The sequence below is a fragment of the Carcharodon carcharias genome, chromosome 3, assembly GCF_017639515.1.
Source record: "Carcharodon carcharias isolate sCarCar2 chromosome 3, sCarCar2.pri, whole genome shotgun sequence".
Lineage (NCBI taxonomy): Eukaryota > Metazoa > Chordata > Chondrichthyes > Lamniformes > Lamnidae > Carcharodon > Carcharodon carcharias.
This window is the reverse complement of record NC_054469.1, coordinates 103533549-103556474: the sequence shown is the minus strand read 5'-3', so window position 1 is coordinate 103556474 and position 22926 is coordinate 103533549. Positions and strand designations below refer to the sequence as shown.

The following is a 22926-nucleotide window of genomic DNA, read 5'->3' as shown; positions in this document are numbered from 1 at the left end:
TGGCCATGCCATATTTTTTTAATCTTAAAATTGGTTTCACAAGTATTCTTTCAAGGTATAGTACTTTTTTATATGTTAATCGAGCTGGATATTCACTTTTCAAATGTTTTTGAAGACATTAAACGTTCTGGAGAAGAATGGAGAGATGAATGGGAGCGATCTATTAAACGGACAAAACCCAGTAAACAAGATAAAAAAGAAAGAGTGAAAGAGAAAAATACACATTCTGACAGAGACAAAGACAGACGGAAAAGCAGATCGGACTCTAAAGATGACTACAAGAAAAAAGAGAGGCCCAGGTAGTGCATTATGTGCAAAACGTTTTTTTCTCTTTGTCTAGTGATGCTAAAATACTGTCAACATCTTGTAATTGTTCATTTGAAGAGTCAGTGCAGACATGATGGGCCAAATGGCAGCCTCCTGTACTGTAACAATTCTGTTTTAGAATCTTAATAGTCTCTAAACTCATTGAGAAAACAAGAGAAAGTATTGGCAGTATTCAGGCACAGACATACAGAAAGTTTAGGTCAGGAGAACAATAAACTTGTCAATTTGACAAAATTGTAAATGTTCTACATTTATCTCAGTTATAGCTCTTTAGTTTATTTTGCTGAAGTTTGAAATTTGGTTCCTAGGGATAAATATGCCAGTCATATAAATTTATCATACCTAGTCAAAACCAGATTGGAATCAGGAGTGTACCTCAGCAAGAGGTAAGGAACCTACTGGGAACACAATGATATCTGGTGCATATGGCTTAAAAAGATATTGCATGCTAATCTTGAGCACCAACTGTGAAATATTGTAGGGACCCTATATGGATACTGTTACAAATCTCGAAAGTGGAATTTTACAGTTTTCCCATTGTAGCTATTTTAAGAGCAAATTTCAAAAATTTGATCTGTGAAGCTGCATTGCTTCTTGCAGAAGTATGAAATGTGGCAGAGCAATCTCCTTTTAGAGCCCTCCTAAGCCAGGCACTTGAAATCAGATAGGTGTTTTTCCTAACTTGCATGGTTGCTGTTGTATTAAATGGCAGAGATTTAAATAAGGCAAATTGTTTGCTAGCAGTGAGTACATTTCTTTCTCTTGATGGAAGTCTTATTCTTATTTCTCTCTCCATTGCAATACAATCAACATGCATTTTGTTGTGCGAGAAAAAGCAAAATTCTAATGAAAATAACTATCTGGCCGATTTCTTAAAAGTAGTGTCCATGCGTTCTTGTGTCCTGACTCAACCCAACATTCCAGTGCTGTATTGAAGACGTGAAATTAATTATTCTTCCATAGGAGCAGTAAAGATGATCACCACAAAGGACCTGAGACCAGCATTCGGGCACCTGCAAAGGTAAATAAAAAGTGTAAAAAATCTTCCATGTTTTGCAAATGAATAGTTGCCACATAACCAACTATTGTATTTTAATTTTTAAAAAACTCAAAGCATTTGTTAGTTTTAAGATTCTGAAACTGACCTGTATTCATCTCAGTGACCATCTTTTAACACTTAAGGTTTGTATTTAATGCCACCTGTCAGTTCATCTTTGTGTTTTAATACTGCTAAGCAGTTTGGTGATATGTTTGGGTTAGAAAAATGCTTTCAGTATGGGTTAGAAAAATGCTTTCCTGCTATGAACAGGAAATTCATTCTCATGAGATGTCAGGTATGTCCAAGCAGAGCCTTGCTTATCTCCTGAACTGACCGTGTCCTCTTTTATTTCATTTCCAGTATTATCTTGCCTGTGATCCCTACTACAATCCACTGCTATTCCTCAGTCTGCATTCTCTTCTACAACCATCCCAGGCTTGAGTTCCCCCTTGAACAAACCAACAGCTGCCCCTTCTACTTCTCCTAGAATTCCCTGTAACTGCTTCCTTAAGGAGAGCAACCCTCAAATTTCCTATCTTTCATCATGATTTTCATGCCCAATATGTTAATTGGGAACCAACTTCATCCCACTTACTGCCCTACTCACCCTACCCCCACATCACACCCTAATCTTCATCCTCTAGCTCCACCTCACTGGAAGACTATATTTGGCTCTGACTTTTCTTGCACAATATCAGGCGGAGCATTTTGTAATCTTTGTTTTGTAAACACTTGTGCTTGCCTTGTGTTTCTGTCACCTCATTTTTCATTTTAGGTACTTTTTTATTATTTAAAAGTTCTAATTTTTTAAACAATTCCCAATTCTTTCTTCTGATTCTGGATGTTGGTTGAAAAACCAACTCTAAAGACTGGGTTTTCAGCCACCAAATAATTCAGTATCTGAAATTGACGTGGTCATATCAAAGACTGAGTGTCATGTCTATGACATGTGAAACAAGGACAATTGCTATGGTGGCAACCCATAGAATCTGATCGTACTTAGACAATAAATCCTTCTATGTCACATTGAGAATTGGGAAATGAACAAGTGGTATAACCGTACCAAACCACCAAATTTTATTTAAATTTCTGTATGTTTGCTCATTGGGAAAAACCTCCATATTGTGGATGAATTGAAGCTGTTCGTTTAAGGTCACACACAAAACACAAGCATCATTGTGCTCCATAACACTGTAGTTTAGTATTACTGTGTGGGTTCTAATTTAGAAATAGTTTTATAAGTAATCTCAGTGTTAACAACTACAGTAATATTTAAGAAAACTTTTTTTTCTATATTGTAGCCTGACCATTCCAAACGTGAAGCTATCATAAAGAAGGAGATTTTGAAATATTTGGTGAGTGCAAAATAAATAATTTTGAGAACGTGAAAGGAATCAAGAATTATAATTGCAATCCAAACATTGTGACCACATTGTAAAGACAACTCGCCGTTTTATTTTGCAATTTAAATCTGTGGATTAAAGACCAATTATTCACAAATGCTGCACGGACCAACTTATAATCGATTGGCTAAAATAATGCACTTTTAAAAAGACGTTTCCAAAAGTGATCATAAATATGTTAGTATGTTTTACATTGTGATAAACATATTTTTACAAAATTGGTGGATGACAAATGTAGCTGAAAAAACACTTGCTTGGATGTTGGCAGTCATATCTCTTGAGATAACAAGTCTCCAGGGCTGCAGTTGTGCTGCAGTGCTGGTTTAAGCCAGTAGTTGTAGAGTGGGAAGTGCAACTGTCAAGTCTAGAATTGTATTGCACTGTAGCTTACAATCTGTCTACCTGAAGAGAGCTCTGCATGTATGTTCCACATTTTAATATTTGTAATATTAGGAAAGAGCATTCATATAACATCCAAAGGATTATTTACCAGATGTGTAAAGTGTCCATGGGATTCGGTGATCTGAGTTATTTTTAAATGCAGCTATGTACTGGAGTGGCGTTTACACTCTACTTAGTACAGAATCGAAATGGTATGTTTCCGGAAAGGCATCTCACATTGCTTGAGTTTAATGTGCTCAGGAGACAGGTTGTAATTTGATTCCTGAGTTTACTGCAGCTTTCATATTGACAAAGTAAGTGTTATTATAACTGCAGTTAACTTTCTTTTACAAATTCTATAATTTGAACTTAAAGATGCCTTCCTTGACAACAGGACATCCCACTGTGCTAATGTAGGAAACACGGCAGTCAGTTTGCTCCTAACAAGTGCCCACAAACAGCAATGTGATGATGACCAAATAATCTGTTTTTGTGATGTTGTTTGAGGAATAAATACTAGCCAGAACACAGGGGATAACTCCCCTGCTCATAAGCATAAGAAATAGGAGCTGGAGTAGACCATATGGCCACTCAAGCCTGCTCTGCCATTCAGTATCGCCATGGCTGATCTTCTACCTCAACTCCACTTTTCCATCCACTTCCTGATTTCCTGAGAATCCAAAGATCTGTCTATGTCCGCTTTAAACATACTGAACGATGGAGCATCCACAGCCCTCCCCTTGAGTATCGACAGTTTATCCAACACTTCCTCCTTATCAATTTTGAGCCCTTGTAGTGACAGAGTTTCCTTCTCTGTCACCGAGTTGCTTCCTTGGTAAAGGCAGATGTAAAGTATTCATTTAACACCATACCCCCTGCCTCCATGTGTAAATCCCTTTTTGGTGCCTAATCAGCCCTACTCCTCTTACCATCCTTTTGCTGTTTGTGTGTGGCTTAAAGGCTCACTAGTTCCCCGGGACCTGATGGCCGGGATGAAAGGGTCTACAGGAAGTGACTGCAGAGATGGTAGGTGCATTGGTTGTAATCTTTCATGTAAAATCCCCTAGATTCTGGAAATGTCCCTGCAGATTGGAAAACTGCAAACGTAACTCTTCTATTCAAGAATGTAGGGAGACAGAAAGCAGGAGTTAACCTGTCCTTGGGAAAATGCTGGAATCTATCATTAAGGAAATTGGTGCAAGACATATAGAAAATCATAATACAATCAAACAGATGTAACACGGTTTTATAAAAGTAAAATATGGTGTGACAAATATATTAAGAGTTCTTTCAAGGGATATCGAGCAGGGTGGACAAGTGGGCACCAGTAGGTGTAGTGTATTTTGATTTCTAAAAGGCATTCAATAAGGTGCCACATAAAAGGTTTTCTTATTCCTTCATGGGATGTGGGTTTCACTGGCAAGGCTAGCATTTGTTGCCCATTCTTAATTGCCCTTGTTACTACAGAAGATACGAGTGAATGGTAAGATAAAAGTAAAATACTGCAGATGCTGGAATTCTGAAATAAAAACAGAAAATGCTGGAAAATCTCAAAGTCTGGCAGCATCTGTGGAGAGAGTGGCATAGGGTAAATAAAGTCAAGGAGTTAAATGCGTGGCTCAGAGATTGGTGTGGGAGGAATCGATTTCAGTTCATGGGGCACTGGCACCAGTACTAGGGTAGAAGGGAGCTGTTCTGGTGGGATGGGCTTCACTTGAACCATGCTGGGACCAGTGTCCTGGCAAACTGAATAACTAGGGCAGTAGAGAGGGCTTTAAACTAAATGGGGTGCTGGGGGAGGGTTCTAGAAAGGGGATATGTAGGCTTACAAAGCAAAAGGACATGGCAGCCTTGCAAGGGAGCTATTAAGGTATTGGTACCCAGAGTGTGACAGGAAGGGACAGTGTACAAACATAAAAAACAGCAGCAAATAGGATCACATGGGGAAAATAATGGGACAAATAGAGGCTAATGGGTATGATCTCATAGCCATTACAGAAATGTGGTTACAAGGAGATCAAAGCCGGGAACTAAATATTCAGGGGTTTGTGACTTTTCGAAAGGATAGGCAGGAAGAAAAGGCTGGTGGGGTAGCTTTGTTAGGATGAGATGGATTAAGGACGATAGCGAGAAAGGATTTGGGATCGGAAGATGTAGAATCCATATAGGTAGAGGTAAGAAATAACAAGGGGAAGAAGACACCGGTGGGGAGTAGTCTATAGGTCCCCCGACGGTAGCTATACTGTGGGACAGAGAATAAATCAGGAGATAATGAGGGCATGCAAAAAAGGCAGCGTATTAATTATGGATGACTTTAATCTTCATGTAGATAGGGAAAATCAAATTGGCAGAGGTAGACATGAGCAAAAATTCATTCAGGACAGTTTATTAGAACAATATGTTGTGAATCCAACGAGGGATCAGGCTATTTTGGATCTGGTAATGTGTAATGAGGCAGGTTTAATAAATGATCTCAGAGTAAAGGATCCCCTAGGAAACAGTGACCATAATATGGTAGAATTTAGCACTAAATTTAAGAGTGAGAAACATGGGTTGGAAACAACTGTGCTAAACTTAAATAAGGGTAATTACGATGGAATGAGGGCCTGGAATTACCTGGAGTGGACTGGGAAAGGAGTTTAGCAGAAAAGACGGTTGATGATTTTTAATTCCTCTCTGGCCACGGGGGAGGTGCCAGAGGACTGGAGAACTGCTAATGTGGCTCCACTATTTAAGAAGGGTTGTACTGCTAAGCCAGGGAACTACAGGCCAGTGAGTCTCATGTCAATGGTAGGGAAACTATTGGAGAAATTTCTGAAGGAGAGTATCTATCTCCACTTGGAGAGGCAAGGTTTGATCAGGGATAGTCAGTATGGCTTTGTCAGAGGGAGGTCATGCGTAACAAATTGATTGAATTTTTTGAGGAGGAGACCAGGTGTGTAGATGAGGGTAGTGCAGTTGATGTAGTTTATATGGATTTCAGCAAAGCCTTTGACAAGGTCCCACGTGGGAGACTTATAAAGAAGGCAAAGGCCCATGGGATACAGGGTAATTTGATAAGATGGATTGAAAATTGACTTAGTTGTAGGAGACAGACGGTGATGACAGAAGGCTGCTTAAGTGACTGGAAGCCCGTGTCCAGTGGTGTACCACAGGGATCTGCCAGGTCCCCTATATTTGTCATTTATATAAACGACATAGATGACTATGTGAGGGGTAGGCTTAGTAAGTTTGCACATGACACAAAGATTGGCCGGGTGGTTACCAGTGAGGTTGAGTGTCTTGGGCTACAGGAAGATGTAGACGGGATGATCAAATGGGCAGATAAGTGGCAGATGGAACTTAACCCTGAAAAGTGTGAGGTGATATACTTTGGAAGGAGTAATTTGACAAGGAAGTATTCAATGAACGGCATGGCACTAGGAAGTTCTGAGGAACAAAGGGACCTTGGCATGTGCATCATAGACCTCTGAATGCGGAGGGGCATGTTAGTGAGGTGGTAAAAAAGGCATATGGGACACTTGCCTTTATCAATCGAGGCATAGATTACAAAAGCGGAGAGGTCATGTTGGAGTTGTATAGAACCTTGGTGAGGCCACAGCTGGAGTAGTGTGTGCAGTTCTGGTCGCCACATTATAGGAAGGCTATGATTGCACTGGAGGGGGTGCAGAGGAGATTCGCCAGGATGTTGCCTGGGATGAAACATTTAAGTTATGAAGAGAGGTTGGATAAACTTGCGTTGTTTTCTTTGGAGCAGAGATGACTGAGGGGCGACCTGATCGAGGTGTATAAGATTATGAGGGACATGGAAAGGGTGGATAGGGAGCAACTGTTCCCCTTAGTTGAAGGGTCAGTCACAAGGGGACATAAGTTCAAGGTGAGGGACAGGAGGTTTAGGGGGGGATGTGAGGAAAAACTTTTTTTTACCCAGAGGGTGGTGATGGTCTGGAGTGTACTGCCTGAGAGGATGGTGGAGGTGGGTTGCCTCACATCCCTTAAAAAGTACCTGGATGAGCAATTGGCACGTCATAACCTTCAAGGCTATGGGCCAAGTGCTGGTAAATGGGATTAGGTAGGTAGGTCAGGTGCTCCCCATGTGTCGGTGCAGACTTGATGGGCCGAAGGGCCTCTCCTGCTCTGTGATCCTGTGATAGACAATTCCAAAGTCTCTGAAGAAATTTCTCCTCATCTCAGTCCTAAATAATCAACCCCTTATCCTGAGACTGCCCCTGTGTTCTAGATTCCTCAGTCAACCTCTGTGTCCATTGTGTCAAGCTCCTTTGGAATCTTGTATGTTTCAGTGAGATGATTCTCATTTTTCTAAGCCCCAGAGAGTATCAGCCCAATTTACTCAGCATCTAGTAAACCTTCAAGTATATCCTCCCTTAAATATGGAGACCAAAACTGCACAGAGTACTCCAGGTGTGTTCTCACCAAAGTCCTATACAGTTGTGGCAAGGTGTAGTGCCAAGGACTCTTTCATGTTCACCTGAGTGGGTAGAACACCTCATCCAAAATATGCTCCAATACAGCTTCAAAAGTGCAGTGTTCTCTTAGTATTGTACTGGAGTATCAACATAGATTTTTGTGCTCAAGCTCTAGAGTGGGACTTGAATCCACAATCTTCAGGTGAGAATACTACTAACTGAACCCAGGCTGGCACATTACACAAAACAAATTAAGCTTATTCAGCATATAATTCCTGACAAATATATGTATTAGTTGTTGAGGATAATTGGAAGAATAATTTTCACACACAAAGGATGTGCAAGAATGCTGGTAACATCATGGGTATTATCTGAAATGAGATAATCTGATTTCTTATTTAAATTAGATAAGGAAGTGAGGGGGAATCAACAGATCTAGCAGCAAGTTTCCCTTTCTCTGTGCCATTATTATTTTAGAGATATTTTATGCAGAGTGTTAATTTATTATTCTTTGAAACGGAGCTCTGTTGCATTATGCAAAAGGTATGTTTTTCAGCTGAGCAAATCAGATGGATGATCATTCATAGGTTCACTTCAGGCAAAACACATTTAGGATCATTTTCCTGAATCCAGGCACAGTGGAGTAGCAAATATCCAAGAGCAGGTTATAGCAATGGAGCTTATTCAAGTTTTTTTTAATGTATTTTCTGTGTCAGGGCAAGCTAATGCACCTTTGCACAGATCCAGAAAAATCTCTTAGTATCCTAAAAGATTTCAACCCAGTTTTAATGATTCTTCTTTACACTTGTCTGTTTGAATTTTGTTTCTTCCACTATCATATGAACTTTCTACTCACGGCATGAAAAAAGTAAACTTGCAAGATAGCTATATCATAGTTTCTCTTTCGTTTTAGAGAAACTGTAATGTCTTAGTTTCTGGGAGAATGAGTATTTAATGCCAGTTAATGTTTTAAATCAATTTTGATTACTTATGTTTACATGTACAGTATTCCAGTATTGCCTTGTGAATAAAAATAGATTAATTTGAATAACGACAATTCTAAGGTTATCTAGGTCTAAGATATAGATGAGGACAAAGCTATAAGTTTACGTTGGATATATGGAATGGAAACAGGTCATTCAGTCCAACAAGTCTATGCCACACCTTACTATTTGCTTCAGCTACGCCCTCTGGTACATTCTAACCACTCTTTGCGTAAAGATGTTTCTTCTGAATTCTATAATGTATCTCTTGGTGATTATTATATATTGATAGACTCTAGTGGAAACATTCTCTCTGTATATACGCTATCACAACCTTCCATAATTTTAAAGACCTATTATGTCACCCCCTTTCAGTTTTTTTCAAGAGAAAAGAGGTGTATCCTGTTCATCCTTTCCTGATATGTATGTTCAGATGTTTCTGGTATCATCCTTGCAAATCTTTGCATATTCTCCTTTGCCTCTATGTCCTTTTTAAAATGTGATCAAAACTACATGCACTACTCTAGATATGGTCTAACCAAAGTTTGATACAGGTTTAGCATAATTTTCCTACTTTTAAATTCTATCCCTCTAGAAATAAAGTTTAGCGCTTTTTTTTATGGCCATGCTAACCTGTGCCGCAACATTTGGTGATTGGTGTGATTTAACTCTGAGATCCCTTTGCTCCTCTACCTCCCAAACTCACATCTTCCAAGTAATAAGTGGCCTCCCTATTTTTCTGACCAATATGTACTATTATTTGTTGAACTTCATTTGCTGTTTATTATTGCTCTCCGATAATTTGTTGCAGTCCTCCTCAGAATTGACTATCCATCCCCAATTTGATGTTGTCAGCAAATTTAGAAATTGTGATTTTGATTCCAAAACATTAAAGTAAATTGTGAACAGCAGTGTCCCAGCACTGCTAATTGTGGAACGTAATTTCCTACCTTCTGCTGGTCTGAACTCTGAAAAACCACCCTTTATACCCAATCTCTGCTTTTTGCCTTGAAGCCAGCTAGCAATCCATTCTGCCACTTGTCCCCTGACTTCACATTCTCTGACCTTATTATAATCTGTCTATTATGGGACACCATATCGAAGGCCTTTTGAAAATCCAGATTTATTACATCTACTGCATTACCTTTGTCTACTCCCTGTGTTACCTCTTCAAAAAAACTCAATAAGTTTGATCAAACAATATTTTCCCTTTTGAAATCTCTGTTAACTATTCATTATTATATTTTTCTTCTCTAGATTTTCTTCTGTTCTCTTCTTCAGTAAGGGTACCATTATTTTTCCTACCACTGATGTTAAGCTGCCTGGACTATAATTCCATGGGCATGTTCTGTCTCCCTTCTTAAATACAGGATTGACATTTGCTATCCTTCAGTCTTCTGACGGTACACCTTTTACTGACTGATTATTAAATATCCTTAGTAATGCTTTTTCTATCTTTTCCCTAGATTATTTTAAAATACTTGGCACAATCCATCTGGACCATGGGCTTTATCCTCTGAGTGTGATTAGTTTATTCCGTACATCCCCTTTTTATTTTAAATGCGCTTATCTCATTGGTCATCTCACCATTCAATGTCTTGTCTACCCATTCTATCCCTCTACTAAATACTAAAGTAAAATAATTATTAATATTTCTACCATCTCTCTAATGCGAGTATCCTATCTATCCCTTAATGGACCTTTTCCCATGACAGCTTCCTTTTTTATCAGTATGTCTGTAAAACACTTATTTTATGTTCCTTGATAATTTAGTTTCATAGTTTCTGTTTGCTTCCTAATTGCCTTTTGGCTTCTCTCCAGATCTGTGTTTTCTCTTATAATGCATTCCTCTGTTGTCAATGTACTTAATGTCTGCCTCTTCCTAGATCTCAATTGTTCCTTTGTCTCTATTCATCCATGGACTCTCAGTAGTGTTTAGTTTGTTCTTTTTAGTGAAATATATATTATTCCTGTGTTTTGAGCAATGTTTTAAATGTTTTCTGTTGTTGTTCTACATTGTTGTCTGCCAACATTGTTGCACATTTTATTTTTCTTAAGTTCTCAACCCCTCAAAATCAGCTTTTCCTCAATCTGTTGACTGGTTTTCATCTCATTAATGTACTTCTCTGTTATCATCTTAATGCATGTTATATTGTGGTCACTATTATGAATGTGTTTAATTCTGTGAAGATTAGTGGTAGGACAGAAGATTGGTCAGAATTTAAAAACATGCAAAGAATGACTTTAAAAAAAGGGAGAAATTAGCGTATTATTACTATTATTAGCTAGAAATGTAGAAACTCTTACTGTCTGTCTTTGTAAGTATTTAAGAAGAAAAGAGTAACCTAAGGGATTGTTGGTCTTTTGAGTGTGTGTCTGGGGAATTTATAATGGGAAATAAGGATATGGCAGAAGAGTAGAATAGATATTTTGTGTCTGCCTTCACTGTAGAAGGCACAAGCAGTATCTAAGAAATAATTGTAAATCAAGAGGTGGAAGTATGGGAGGAGCTTAAAACAATTACGTTCACCAGGGAAAGGGTACTGAGAAAACTATTACAACTAAAGGCTGACAAATCCCTAGGACCTAATGACCTGCATCTTCGAGTCTTTAAAGAAGTGTCTGCTGAGATAGTAGATGCATTGGTTCTAATTTTCCAAAATTCCCTCCAATTCTGGAAAGGTCCCATCAATTGGAAAATAGTGAATATAACTCCTCTATTTATGAAAAGAAGGAGACAGAAATCAGAAACTGCAGGCCAGTTAGCATAACATCTCTCATAGGGAAAATGCTAGAAACTATTATTAAGGAGGTTGTAGCAGGGCACTTAATGCAATCAAGTAGAATCAACATGGTTTTGTGAAAGGGAAATAATGTTTGACCAATCTATTAGAGTTCTTTGAGGAAGTAAGAAGCAATGTGGATAAAGTGGAACCTGTAATTGTGCTGTACTTGGATTTCCAAAAGGCATTTGATGAAGTGCCACATCAAAGGTTACCACACAAAATAAGAGCACATGGTGTAGGTGATAACATAATAGCATTGGTAGGGGAGGTTACCTAACAGGAAACCGAGAGTAGGGATAAATGGATCATTTTTGGGTTGTCAAGCTTGTGACTAGTGAAGTGCCACAAGGATTAGTGCTGGGGTCGCAACTATTTACGATCTATATCAATGACTTGAATGAAAAGACTACATTTTTTAATAAATATTCATTCATGGAATGTGAACATTGCTGGCTAAGACAGCATTTAGTGCCCATCCCTAATTACCTTTGAGATGGTGGTGGTGAGTTGCCTTGTTGACCGCTGCAGCCCATGTGGTGTAGGTACACCCACAGTGCTGTTAGGGAGGGAGCTCTAGGATTTTGACCTAGCAACAGTGAAGGAATGACGATATATTTCCAAGTTAGGATGGTGGTGGCTTGAAGGGGTACTTCAAGGTGGTGGGGTTCCCATCTATCTGCTACCCTTGTCCTTCTAGATTGTCGTGGGTTTGGAAGGTGCTGCTTAAGGAGGCTTGGTGAGTTCCTGTAGTGCATCTTGTAGGCAGTGTACACTGCTGTTACTGTGTGTCAGTGTTGATGGGAATGATTGTTTGTGGATGGGCTGCCAATCAAGCAGGCTGCTTTGTCCTGGATGTCCAAGCTTGTCCAAGCTTCTTAAGTGTTGTTGGAGCATGCACTCACCTGACAAGTGGAGAGTATTTTCCTGACTTGTGCTTGTAGCTGGTCGACAGGCTTTGGGGAGTCGAAAGGTGAGTTACTCATCGCACAATTCCTAGCCTCTGACCTGCTCTTGTAGCCACAGTATATGGCTAGTTCAGTTTCTGGTCAATGGTAACCCCCCTCCCGGATGTTGAAAGTGGCGGATTCAGCAATGGTAATGCTGTTGAATGTCAAGGATGATGGTTAGATTCTCTCTTGTTGGAGATGGTCACTCCCTGGCACTTGTGTGGAGCGAATGTTACTTGCCAATTGTCAGCCCAAGCCTGGATATTGTCCAGGTCTTGCTGCATTTGGACATGGACTGCTACTGTATCTGAGGAGTCATGAATGGTGCTGAACATTGTGCAATCATCAGCGAACATCCCCACTTCTGAAATTATGATGGAATGAAAGCCATTGATGAAGCAGCTGAAGATTGTTGGGCCTAGGATACTACCTGAGGAACTCCTGCAGTGATGTCTTGGAACTTGAGATGATTGACCTCCAACATCCACAACCATCTTCCTTTGTGCTTGGCATGATTCCAACCTGCAGATTGTTTTTCCAATTTACCTGATTCTCATTGACTTCAGTTTTGCTTGGTCTCCTTGATGCCACACTCGGTCAAATACTGCCTTGATGTCAAGGGCAGTCACTCTCACCTCACCTCTGGAGTTCAGCTCTTTTGTCCATGCTTGAACCAAGATTGTAATGAGGCCAGGAGCTGAGTGACCCTGGCAGAACCCAAACTGAGCGTTATTGAGCAGATTATTGCTAAGCAAGTGCTGTTTGATAGCGCTGTTGATGACCCCTTTCATTACTTTATTGATGATCGAAAGTAGACTGATGGGGCAGTAATTGGCTGAGTTGGATTTGTCCTGCTTTTGTGTACAGAACATACCTGGGCAATTTTCCATATTGCCTGCCGGGTAAATGCCAGTGTTGCAGATGTACTTGAACAGCTTGGCTAGGGGCTCGGCAAGTTCTGGAGCACAAGCCTTCAGCACTATTGCCGGAATATTGTCAGGGCCCACAGTCTTTGCAGTATCCGGTACCTTCAGCTGTTTCTTGATATCAAGTGGAGTTAATCGAATTGGCTGATGACTGCCATCTGTGATGCTGGGGCCCTCCAAAGGAAGCCAAAATGGATCATCCACTCAGCACTTCTGGCTGATGATTGTTGTGAATGCAGCAGCCTTATCTTTTGCACTGATGTGCTGGGCTCCTCCATCATTGAGGATGGGGATATTTGTGAAGCAGCCTCCTCCAGTGAGTTGTTAATTGTCCACCATCATTTACCACTGGATGTGGCAGGACTGCAGACCTTAGATATGATCTGTTGGGTGTGGGATCACTTAGCTCTGTCTTTCACCTGCTGCTTATTCTGTTTGACATGCACTTAGTCCTGTGTTGTCACTTCACCAGGTTGACAACTCATTTTTAGGTATTCCTGGTGCTGCTTCGGGAATGCCCTCCTGCACTCTTCATCAAACCAGGGTTGATCCCAATGCCACTCAGCGAGGGGGCGGAGGTGGGGGTGCACCAAGGCGCAGCACCCACACGTAAGTTGAAGGCACCTTGAGCAAGCTGAGCGTGTCACGGGTGACCTTTTTTGCATTTTTTAAGAAACAGGTAATGTTGTCTCAGGTCTCATGGAGGAGGTGGGGGGCGGAACCGTCTCTGTAGGTCACAGTGCAATGGACCTCAAGATGGGGAGGCGTGAAGCCCACATGGGACATCAACATCAAAGGGATTGGGGAGAGGAGAGTGAAATCTACAACTATAACAATGGAATCAAGGATTAGAGGAGGAGAAAGGGGAGTGCTTGAAGCGAGGGAATCCTGAGCATGATGCTCCTCCAGAACAATGGGAGGGATTTCCACAGTCATAGGGGGAGGGACGAAACTGGTCTTGTAAAGAAACAAGACTCACCGATGCCATACTAGCCAGACGTTATGGCCTGGCATACTATTTTGCCATGTTCATGACAGCCACCTGGGGCCTGCCCCAGGTCGCAAACTTTTAACCATCTAGCAGGAAAGGTGAGGACCAACATGTGTCAGCAAGGTCAAATGTTCAAAAAATGGAGGTGGGAAGGCAGGCACTAACCTTGGGGTGATATGCTTATAGAATATGGTGGATTTCTTGAAATGTGTACAGGAGAACTTTAGGTCAATACGTAGAGCGTCCAACAAGGGACGGCGCAATGCTGGAGTTAATTCTGGGGAATGAAGCTGGACAGGTGGCTGAGGTGGTGGTGGGGGAGCATTTTAGTGATAGCGACCACAACATGGTACAATTTAAAACAAAAACAGAATTACCTGGAAGAACTCAGCAGGTCTGGCAGCATCAGCGGAGAAGAAAAGAGTTGACGTTTCGAGTCCTCATGACCCTTTGACAAAACTAGGTGAATCCCAGGAAGGGGTGAAATATAAGCTGGTTTAAGGTGGTCGGGGTTGGGGGGTGGGGAGAGAAGTGGAGGGGGGGTGGTGTGGTTGTAGGCAAAAGCAGTGATAGAAGCAGATCATCAAAAGATGTCACAGACAGCAGAACAAAAGAACACATAGGTGTCGAAGTTGGTGATATTATCTAAACGAATGTGTTAATTAAGAATGAATGGTAGGGCACTCAAGGTATAGCTCTAGTGGGGGTGGGGGGGAGCATTAAAGATTCAAAAATATTTTAAAATAATGGAAATAGGTAGGAAAAAGAAAAATCTGTATAATTTATTGGAAAAAAAACAAAAGGAAGGGGAAAGAAACAGAAAGGGGGTGGGAATGTAGGAGGGAGGTCAAGACCTACCTAAAGTTGCTGAATTCAATATTCAGTCCGGAAGGCTGTAAAGTGCCTAGTCGGAAGATGAGGTGTTGTTCCTCCAGTTTGCATTGGGCTTCACTGGAACAATGCAGCAAGCCAAGGACAGACATGTGGGCAAGAGAGCAGGGTGGAGTGTTGAAACGGCAAGCGACAGGGAGGTCTGGGTCATTCTTGCGGACAGACCGCAGGTGTTCTGCAAAGCGGTCGCCCGGTTTACGTTTGGTCTCTCCAATGTAGAAGAGACCGCATTGGGAGCAACGAATGCAGTAGACTAAGCTGGGGGAAATGCAAGTGAAATGTTGCTTCACTTGAAAGGAGTGTTTGGGCCCTTGGACGGTGAGGAGAGAGGAAGTGAAGGGGCAGGTGTTACATCTTTTGCGTGGGCATGGGGTGGTGCCATAGGTGGGGGTTGGGGAGTAGGGGGTGATGGAGGAGTGGACCAGGATGTTTTTTATTTTTTTTTATTTTTATGGTACAATTTAAGCTTGTTATGGACAAAGAAATAGACAAGTTGCAAAAAATGTTTTGGATTGGGGGAGAGCGGATTTTAGTAAAATAAGGCAGAATCTGACCAAGGTAGACTGGCAACAGTTACTTGTGGGGAAATCTACAGAAGAGCAGCGGTGGGGAAATGGGGAGGGTACAGACTCAACATGTTCCCTCTCGGGTGATAGGAAGGAGTAACAAGCCCAGAGAACCATGGATGACCAGAGATATTCATGATACGATGAGAAGGAAAAGAGAGGCTTTTAGCAGGTACAAGGGGAGCAAATTAGCGGAGGCATTAGTGGAGTACAGACAGTACAGGGTGGAGCTTAAGAAAGCAAATAGGAGAGCAAAGAGGGGACATGAGAAAGTTCTGGCTGGTAAAAGTAAGGAAAATACCAAGATATTCTGTAAGCCTATTAATGGGACGAGGATAACCAGGGAAAGAGCAGGGCCCACAATGGACCAAGGGGGCAATCTGTGGGTGGAGCCAGAGGACACCGGTTGAGTGTTGAACGAATACTTCACACCCGTCTTCGCCCAAGAGAATGAGGATGAAGGTATCGAACTCGGGGAGAAGGACTGCGAGGTTCTTGAGCAAATTGTTATAGGGAGTGATAAGGTATTGGAGGTAGATAAATTTCCAGGTCTGGATGATTTGTGTCCCAGACTGCTGAGGGAGGCAAGGGAGGAGATCACAGGGGCTCTGATCCAAATTTTTAATTCCTCTCTGGCCATGGAGGAGTTGCCAGAGGACTGGAGATCAGCTAATGTGGTTCTGCTATTTAAAGAGGGTTGTAGATATAAGCCAGGGAGCTACAGACCAGTGAGTCTCACGCCAGAAGTAGGGAAACTATTGAAGAAAATTCTGAAGGAGAGAATCTATCTCCACTTGGAGAGGCAAGGTTTGATCAGGGATAGTCAGTATGGCTTTGTCAGAGGGAGGTCATGCCTAACAAATTTGATTGAATTTTTTGAGGACGATACCAGATGTGTAGATGAGGGTAGTGCAGTTGAAGTAGTTTATATGGATTTCAGCAAAGCCTTTGACAAGGTCCCACATGGGAGACTTATAAAGGCAAATGCACATGGGATACAGGGTAATTTGATAACATGGGTTTAGCTGTAAGAGACAGAGGATGATGACAGAAGACTGCTTTAGTGACTGGAAGCCCATGTCCAGTGGCGTACCACAGGGGTCTGTGCTGGGTCCTCTATTATTCGTCATTTATATAAACGACATAGATGACTATGTGGGGGGTAAGATTAGTAAATTTGCACATGACACAAAGATTAGCCGGTGGTTAACAGTGAGGTTGAGTGTCTTGGGCTACAGGAAGATATAGATGGGATGGTCAAATGGGCAGATAAGTGGCAGATGGAATTTAACCCTGAAAAGTGTGAGGTGATACACTTTGGAAGGAGTAATTTGACAAGGAAGTATTCATTGAACGGCATGACACTAGGAAGTTCTGAGAAACAGAGGGACCTAGGCATGTGCGTTCGTAGATCTCTGAAGGTGGAGGGACATGTTTGTGTGGTGGTGAAAAAGGCATTTGGGACACTTGCCTTTATCAATCGAGGTATAGATTGCAAAAGCAGGGAGGTCATGTTGGAGTTGTATAGAACCTTGGTGAGGCCATAGCTGGAGTAGTGTGTGCAGTTCTGGTTGTCACATTATAGGAAGGATGTGGTTGCACTGGAGGGGGTGCAGAGGAGATTCACCAGGATGTTGCCTGGGATGAAACGTTTAAGTTATGAAGAGAGGTTGGATAGACTTGGGTTGTTTTTGTTGGAGCAGTGAAGACTGAGGGGCGACCTGATTGAGGTGTACAAGATTATGAGGGGCATGGACAGGTTGGATAGGGAACAGTTTTTCCCCTTAGTTGAAGGGTCAGTCACAAGGGGTCAGAAGATCAAGGTGAGGGGCAGGAGGTTTAGGGGGAATGTGAGGAAAACTTTTTTTACCCAGAGGGCGGTGACGGTCTGGAATGCACTGCCTGGGAGGGTGGTGGATGTAGATTGCCTCACATCCTTTAAAAAGTACCTGGATGAGCACTTGGCACGTCATAACATTCAAGGCTATGGGCCAAGCACTGGTAAATGGGATTAGGAAGGTAAGTAGGTCAGTTGTTTCTCACGTCGGTGCAGACTCGATGGGCCGAAGGGCCTCTTCTGCACTGTGTGATTCTGTGATCCCCTGGCTTGGTGGTAATGGTAGAGTGGGGAATATGCCAGGCCATGAGGTTACAGATTGTGGTTGATGGCCCACAGTGCCCTGTGGGTTGCCCAGCCTTGAGTTGCTCGTTCCATATCCCGTTCAGCCCAGGAATGTATGATTGCTAAATTAGTTGATGACTCAAAGATAAGTAGGTGAATAAGTTATGAAGAGGACATAAGGAGTCTCCCAAGGGATATAGATAGGCTAAGTGCGTGGGCAAAAAAATGTCAGATGCGGCATAACGTGGGTAAATGTGAGGTTGTCCATTTTGGCAGGCAGAATAGAAAACCATATTATTTAAATGGATAGAGATTGCAGAACTCTGCAGTACGAAGGGATCGGGGTGTTCTGGTACATGAATCAAAAAAGTTAGTAACCAGGTACAGGAAGCAATTGGGAAGGCAAATGGAATGTCATTTAGTGCAAGGGGAATGGAATATAAAAGTAAGGCAGTTTTGCTGCAGTTCTGGGCACTGGTGAGACCACATCTGGACTACTGCGCACTGTTTTGACCTCCTTACTAGAAATAATATAATTGCATTAGAAGCAGTTCAAGGAAGGTTCACTCATATCATTCCTGGGATGAAGGGGTTGTCTTATGTGGAAAGGTTGGGCCTGTACCCATTGGAGTTGAAAAGAATGAGAGGTGATGTTATTGAAACATAATTCTTGTTCTTTGAGGGTCATTAGTCTGTGGAATTCACTTCCTCAGCAAGCAGTGGAGGCTGAGTCATTGAATATATTCAAGGGTGAGTTAGATAGGTTCTTGATTGACAAGGGAGTCAACAGGCATCTGATGATTGACAGAAAAGTAGAAGCCACAATCAGATCAGCCATGGTAGAGCAGGCTCAAGGAGCCGAATGGCTTACTCCTCCTAACTTGTATAATGTTCCCCGGCTTTTACTTTTCTCACGTACTCTTATTATTGTTACTGGTCTACACCCGTGTTGTGCTCCTTTATTATCTTTTATCTCCATCCACACGATAGCTGCGTCACTTTTCTACTATTGTTATCCCTAATTAGCACAGCTATTCCACTCCCCCTTTTCCCTCCTATATATTCTAAATATATTATACACTGCAATGTTTAATTCCCAATCCTGATTTTTCTGTAGAAATGTCTCTATAATCCCTACAGTGTCTGGTTTCACCTCCAGCTTGCCTCACTTATGGGCACATGTACATTGCTGTACAGACATTTGAATTCATTTTTAATAGGCTTTCTTCTTACATTTAATTTGGATAACTCTCCACTGATTGGAGTCATACTTAGCACAAAGGAAGATGGCTGTGGTTATTGAAGGTCTTTCATTTTGGATATTGCTGCATGAGTTCCTCAGGGTAGTGTCCTTGGCCCAACCATCTACAGCTGCTTCATTAATGACCTTCCCTCCATTATAAGGTCAGAAGTGAGAATGTTCGCTGATGATTGCATAATGTTTAGCACCATCAGCGATTCTTCAAATATTGAAGCAGTGCGTGTCCTCATGCAGCAAAACCTAGACAATGTTCATACTTAGGCTGATAGACGACGAATAATATTCGTGTCACATGAGTGCCAGGCAATGACCATCTCCAAGAAGACAGAATTTAACCATTCCCCCATGATATTCAGTGGCATTACCATTGCTGAATCTCCCACTATCAGCATCCTGGGGGGGATTAACATTGATCAGAAACTGAACTGGACCAGCCATATAAATACTGTGGCTACAAGAGCAGGTCAGCAGCTGGGAATTCTGCGGTGAGTAACTCACCACTTGACTCCCCAAAGGCTGTCCACCATCTACAAGGCACAAGTCAGTAGTGTGATGGAATGCTCTCTACTTGCCTGGACGAGTGCAGCTCCAACAACACTCAAGAAACTCGACACCATCCAGGGCAAAGCAGCCTGCTTGATTGGCATCCCATATACCTCCTTAAACATTCACACCCTCCATCACTGACACATAGTGACCGCAGTGTGTACCATCTACAACATGTGCTGTAGCAATTCGCCAAGGCTCCTTCAGTAATGCCTTCCAAACCTGTGACTTCTACCTCCTAGAAGGACAAGGGAAACAGATGCATGGGAACACCACTGCCTGCAAGTTCCCCTCCAAGCCACACATCATCTTGACTCAGATCTATATTGCTGTTGCTTCGCTGTCATTGGGTTAAAATTCTGGGACTCCCTAACAGCACTGTGGGTGTACCTACACTATCTCCTTCAGCACTGTGGGTGTACCTACACCATCTCCTTCACAAGGGCATTTAGGGATTGGCAGTAAAAATTGGCCAGGCTAGCAAAGTCCCAATCCCATGAAATAATTTTTTTTTTAAAAAAACAACCGGAATTCAGAGATTATATAGATTTCAGATAACGGTGAGTACAAATCTGCATGTTCTTTATAATGCCCTGGGTCTATAAAAGCTCAAGTATGCATTTGAAATGAGCAGGCTCCCCAATCCTGACACATTGGTCCATGACTTGTGAGCTCCAGGGCTTCGTATTGCAGATGTATCCCAAAGATGCACTGGGGAATTCCCCACCCCCACAGGAATTCTTTTCTCCCCCCCAACCCCCCAAACAATCCTACCCACTTACCTTCTCCCTGGCCTGTCAAGGTGCTTTAAACTTAGCTAGTGTTATAAAAAAAAAAGGGAGCTTGGCCTCTTTGCATCCAACCGAGCTGCCCTGCTGCACTAGGCCCTGGGGACACACTGCACTTATCGGATCTTGCCCAGCCTGAGTCAGAAGGTCAGGCAAGATAGGATTTTGGGAAAGAAAATGATTGTCACTCTGAGGAAGTTCAGGCCCAGTATTTCATTTCTTAGGATTTGCAATAGTAGCTGCTTTTGCGGTGTCATAGATGTCTTTTTTCTTTCCTTGTGTAGGTAAATTTCTAATTCAGTGGTTCTGGTTTCATCATTACTATCTTGAGCATACCATAAAAGTCTTAATTCAAATTGCGTGCTAAAAATTATAGGAGAAAATATGAACAAAGGGTGAGCAATCCATCTTTGGTGCATAACTTGATTTGAATTTGAAAGTTTGGTCGCTCAGTCACTTATAGGGCAATGCACTGATACTGTGGGCTGACAGTAGCTCAGTGGTCCAATTGAACAATGAGTTTGTGGGAACAAAACTCAATCCCCAATCTGTTAGGTCTGCATGCTGCAGATTTAGCATGTACGCAGGTGAAATCATGGTGGAATATGTCAGCTCAGCATTTGTCAGGAACATGTAATGACATGGGATGCAAGTATAACAAAAACTACAAATACGCAGGTCACTGATCACCTGTGGAGCAAGGAGAAAAAGTAATGTTTTGGATGTAGCCTTCCATCAGAGCTGTGAAAATGAGCAAGTGGAAACAGCCAAGTCAAGAGTATAATGATTTTAATGGACAAAGGATTGGAGGTGAGGATGTTGAGAAGATCAGCTGGGTAGCTGCAGAAATGTCATGGTGAATGGAGGGCCAAAGGCTAGACAGTTAGGAAGTTGAAAGTGCAGTTGTAAGTAAATTGGTTAGAGTTTTTCTCTGGGTGGGTTGTGATACAAGGAAGTGAACAGAGATAGCCTCTTCTATGATTGACACTGAGAGTAGATAGTCCATGTTTGATGACAAGGTCAAGCCGGCAGCTGAGAGTATGGGTCAATGAGGTTATATAGAAGGAGAGATTAAAGGAGGACAGGAAGGCTTGGAGGAGAACATGATGAGTTTAGATGGAGGTTAAAATAGCAATTTGGGAAGCCACTCAATGGCAAAGGCTAAGCCAGGGAAGATGTTCCTGAGAAACTTGGCATGACACTTGAGTGGACAGTAGAGAACAAGGATTTTAAATGAGAGGCGAGACAAGTAGAAGAAGATGAGAAACTTGGAGGAGGAAATGATGCCAGAGAAGGGGGCAGACCAGCTTGTGATAAGAGCCACAATGCCACTATATCAGTTTGGATTGGACAAGCAGTGGAAGGCATAGCCAGGTAGGGAAGCTTAGTTTAGTGAGAGAGTATCATCACCCCTCAGTCAGCTTTCTGTCAAGGCCATGATGTCGTATGCAATCACCCAAATAAGCTCATGGATGCCAAAGGTCTTGTTCACATATGAACAGATATTCTGCAGAGAGAGAAAGATGCAGTGATAGCTGATCCACTGACAGAGTTCGCCAGGCCAGTATTGGGAGTGCTGCACATGACAGGAAGAAGGTTGGTGAGATTAGCCTCCAATGAACGCACTGTGCAGAAAGGTCATAGAGTAGGGTGGGGAAATTAGGGTGGCTGTTCTTAAGGAAGTGGCAGTGAGTGGTTTGATTGCCAGAGAATGCCAGTGTGCTTGCACACGCGTAGGGGAGAGACCTCATCCTGAGTGAGACACAGCCAGAGTGAGTGTGGGTATTGGCAATTTGGTGCACAGTGGGAATTGAACTGAGAGTGGTCTTGCCCTGCTGCAGCAGTAGAGGCTACAAGGGAGAGAAATGACTGGTAAGTAGTGGATAAGGCCGGGCAAGTATTTACTACTTTTATCGCTTATGGTTTAAGGTCTTTTTGTGGTTTATAGTTTGCATATTCTGTAGTAACGAGGATCAGGAAAGAAGGGCCTTAGAGTAATTGATTTAAATGGTTTAGTTTAAATGGATAAGTCATGGCAGGAGAGCTCAAAGTCGTGGTGTGCTCCTCGTGCTCCACGTGGGAAGCCGGGAACATTTCCAGTGCTCGGGACCAGCATGTGTGCAGAAAGTGTGTCCAGCTGCAGCTCCTGGAAGCTCGGGTTTCAGAGCTCGAACGGCGGCTGGGGACACTGTGGAGCATCTGCGAGCCTGAGAGCATCGTGGATAGCACATTTAGAGAGGTGGTCACGCCGCAGCCGAAGGGACTTGAGGAAGGAAGAGAATGGGTGACCACCAGGCAGTCCGAAAGAAACAGGCAGGTAGTTCAGGAGTCCCCTGGGGTCCCATTCGCAAATCGGTATTCCATTTTAGAGGCTGATGAGGGTGCTGGTTCCTCCAGGGAGTGCAGACAGAGCCAAGGTACTGGCACCACAAGGAGCCTGTCTGTACAGGAGGGGAGGAAGAGCAATAGGGGATTCTATAGTCAGGGGAACAGATAGGTGCTGCTGTGGCCGTCAACATGACTCCAGGATGGTGTGTTGTCT

At 42.4% G+C, this 22926-nt stretch overlaps 1 protein-coding gene across 5 annotated transcripts in view; it reads left to right on the top strand.

Moving 5' to 3' along the window:
• si:ch211-197h24.6 overlaps positions 1–22926 on the top strand; it is a 115245-nt gene that overhangs the window by 75587 nt on the left and 16732 nt on the right. For all 5 annotated transcript variants that reach the window (XM_041184131.1, XM_041184130.1, XM_041184132.1 and 2 more), the window contains exons 18-20: positions 116–299; positions 1291–1348; positions 2668–2721. In XM_041184131.1, the coding sequence (XP_041040065.1) occupies positions 116–299; positions 1291–1348; positions 2668–2721 (296 nt within the window). The remainder of the gene's footprint in view (positions 1–115; positions 300–1290; positions 1349–2667; positions 2722–22926) is intronic.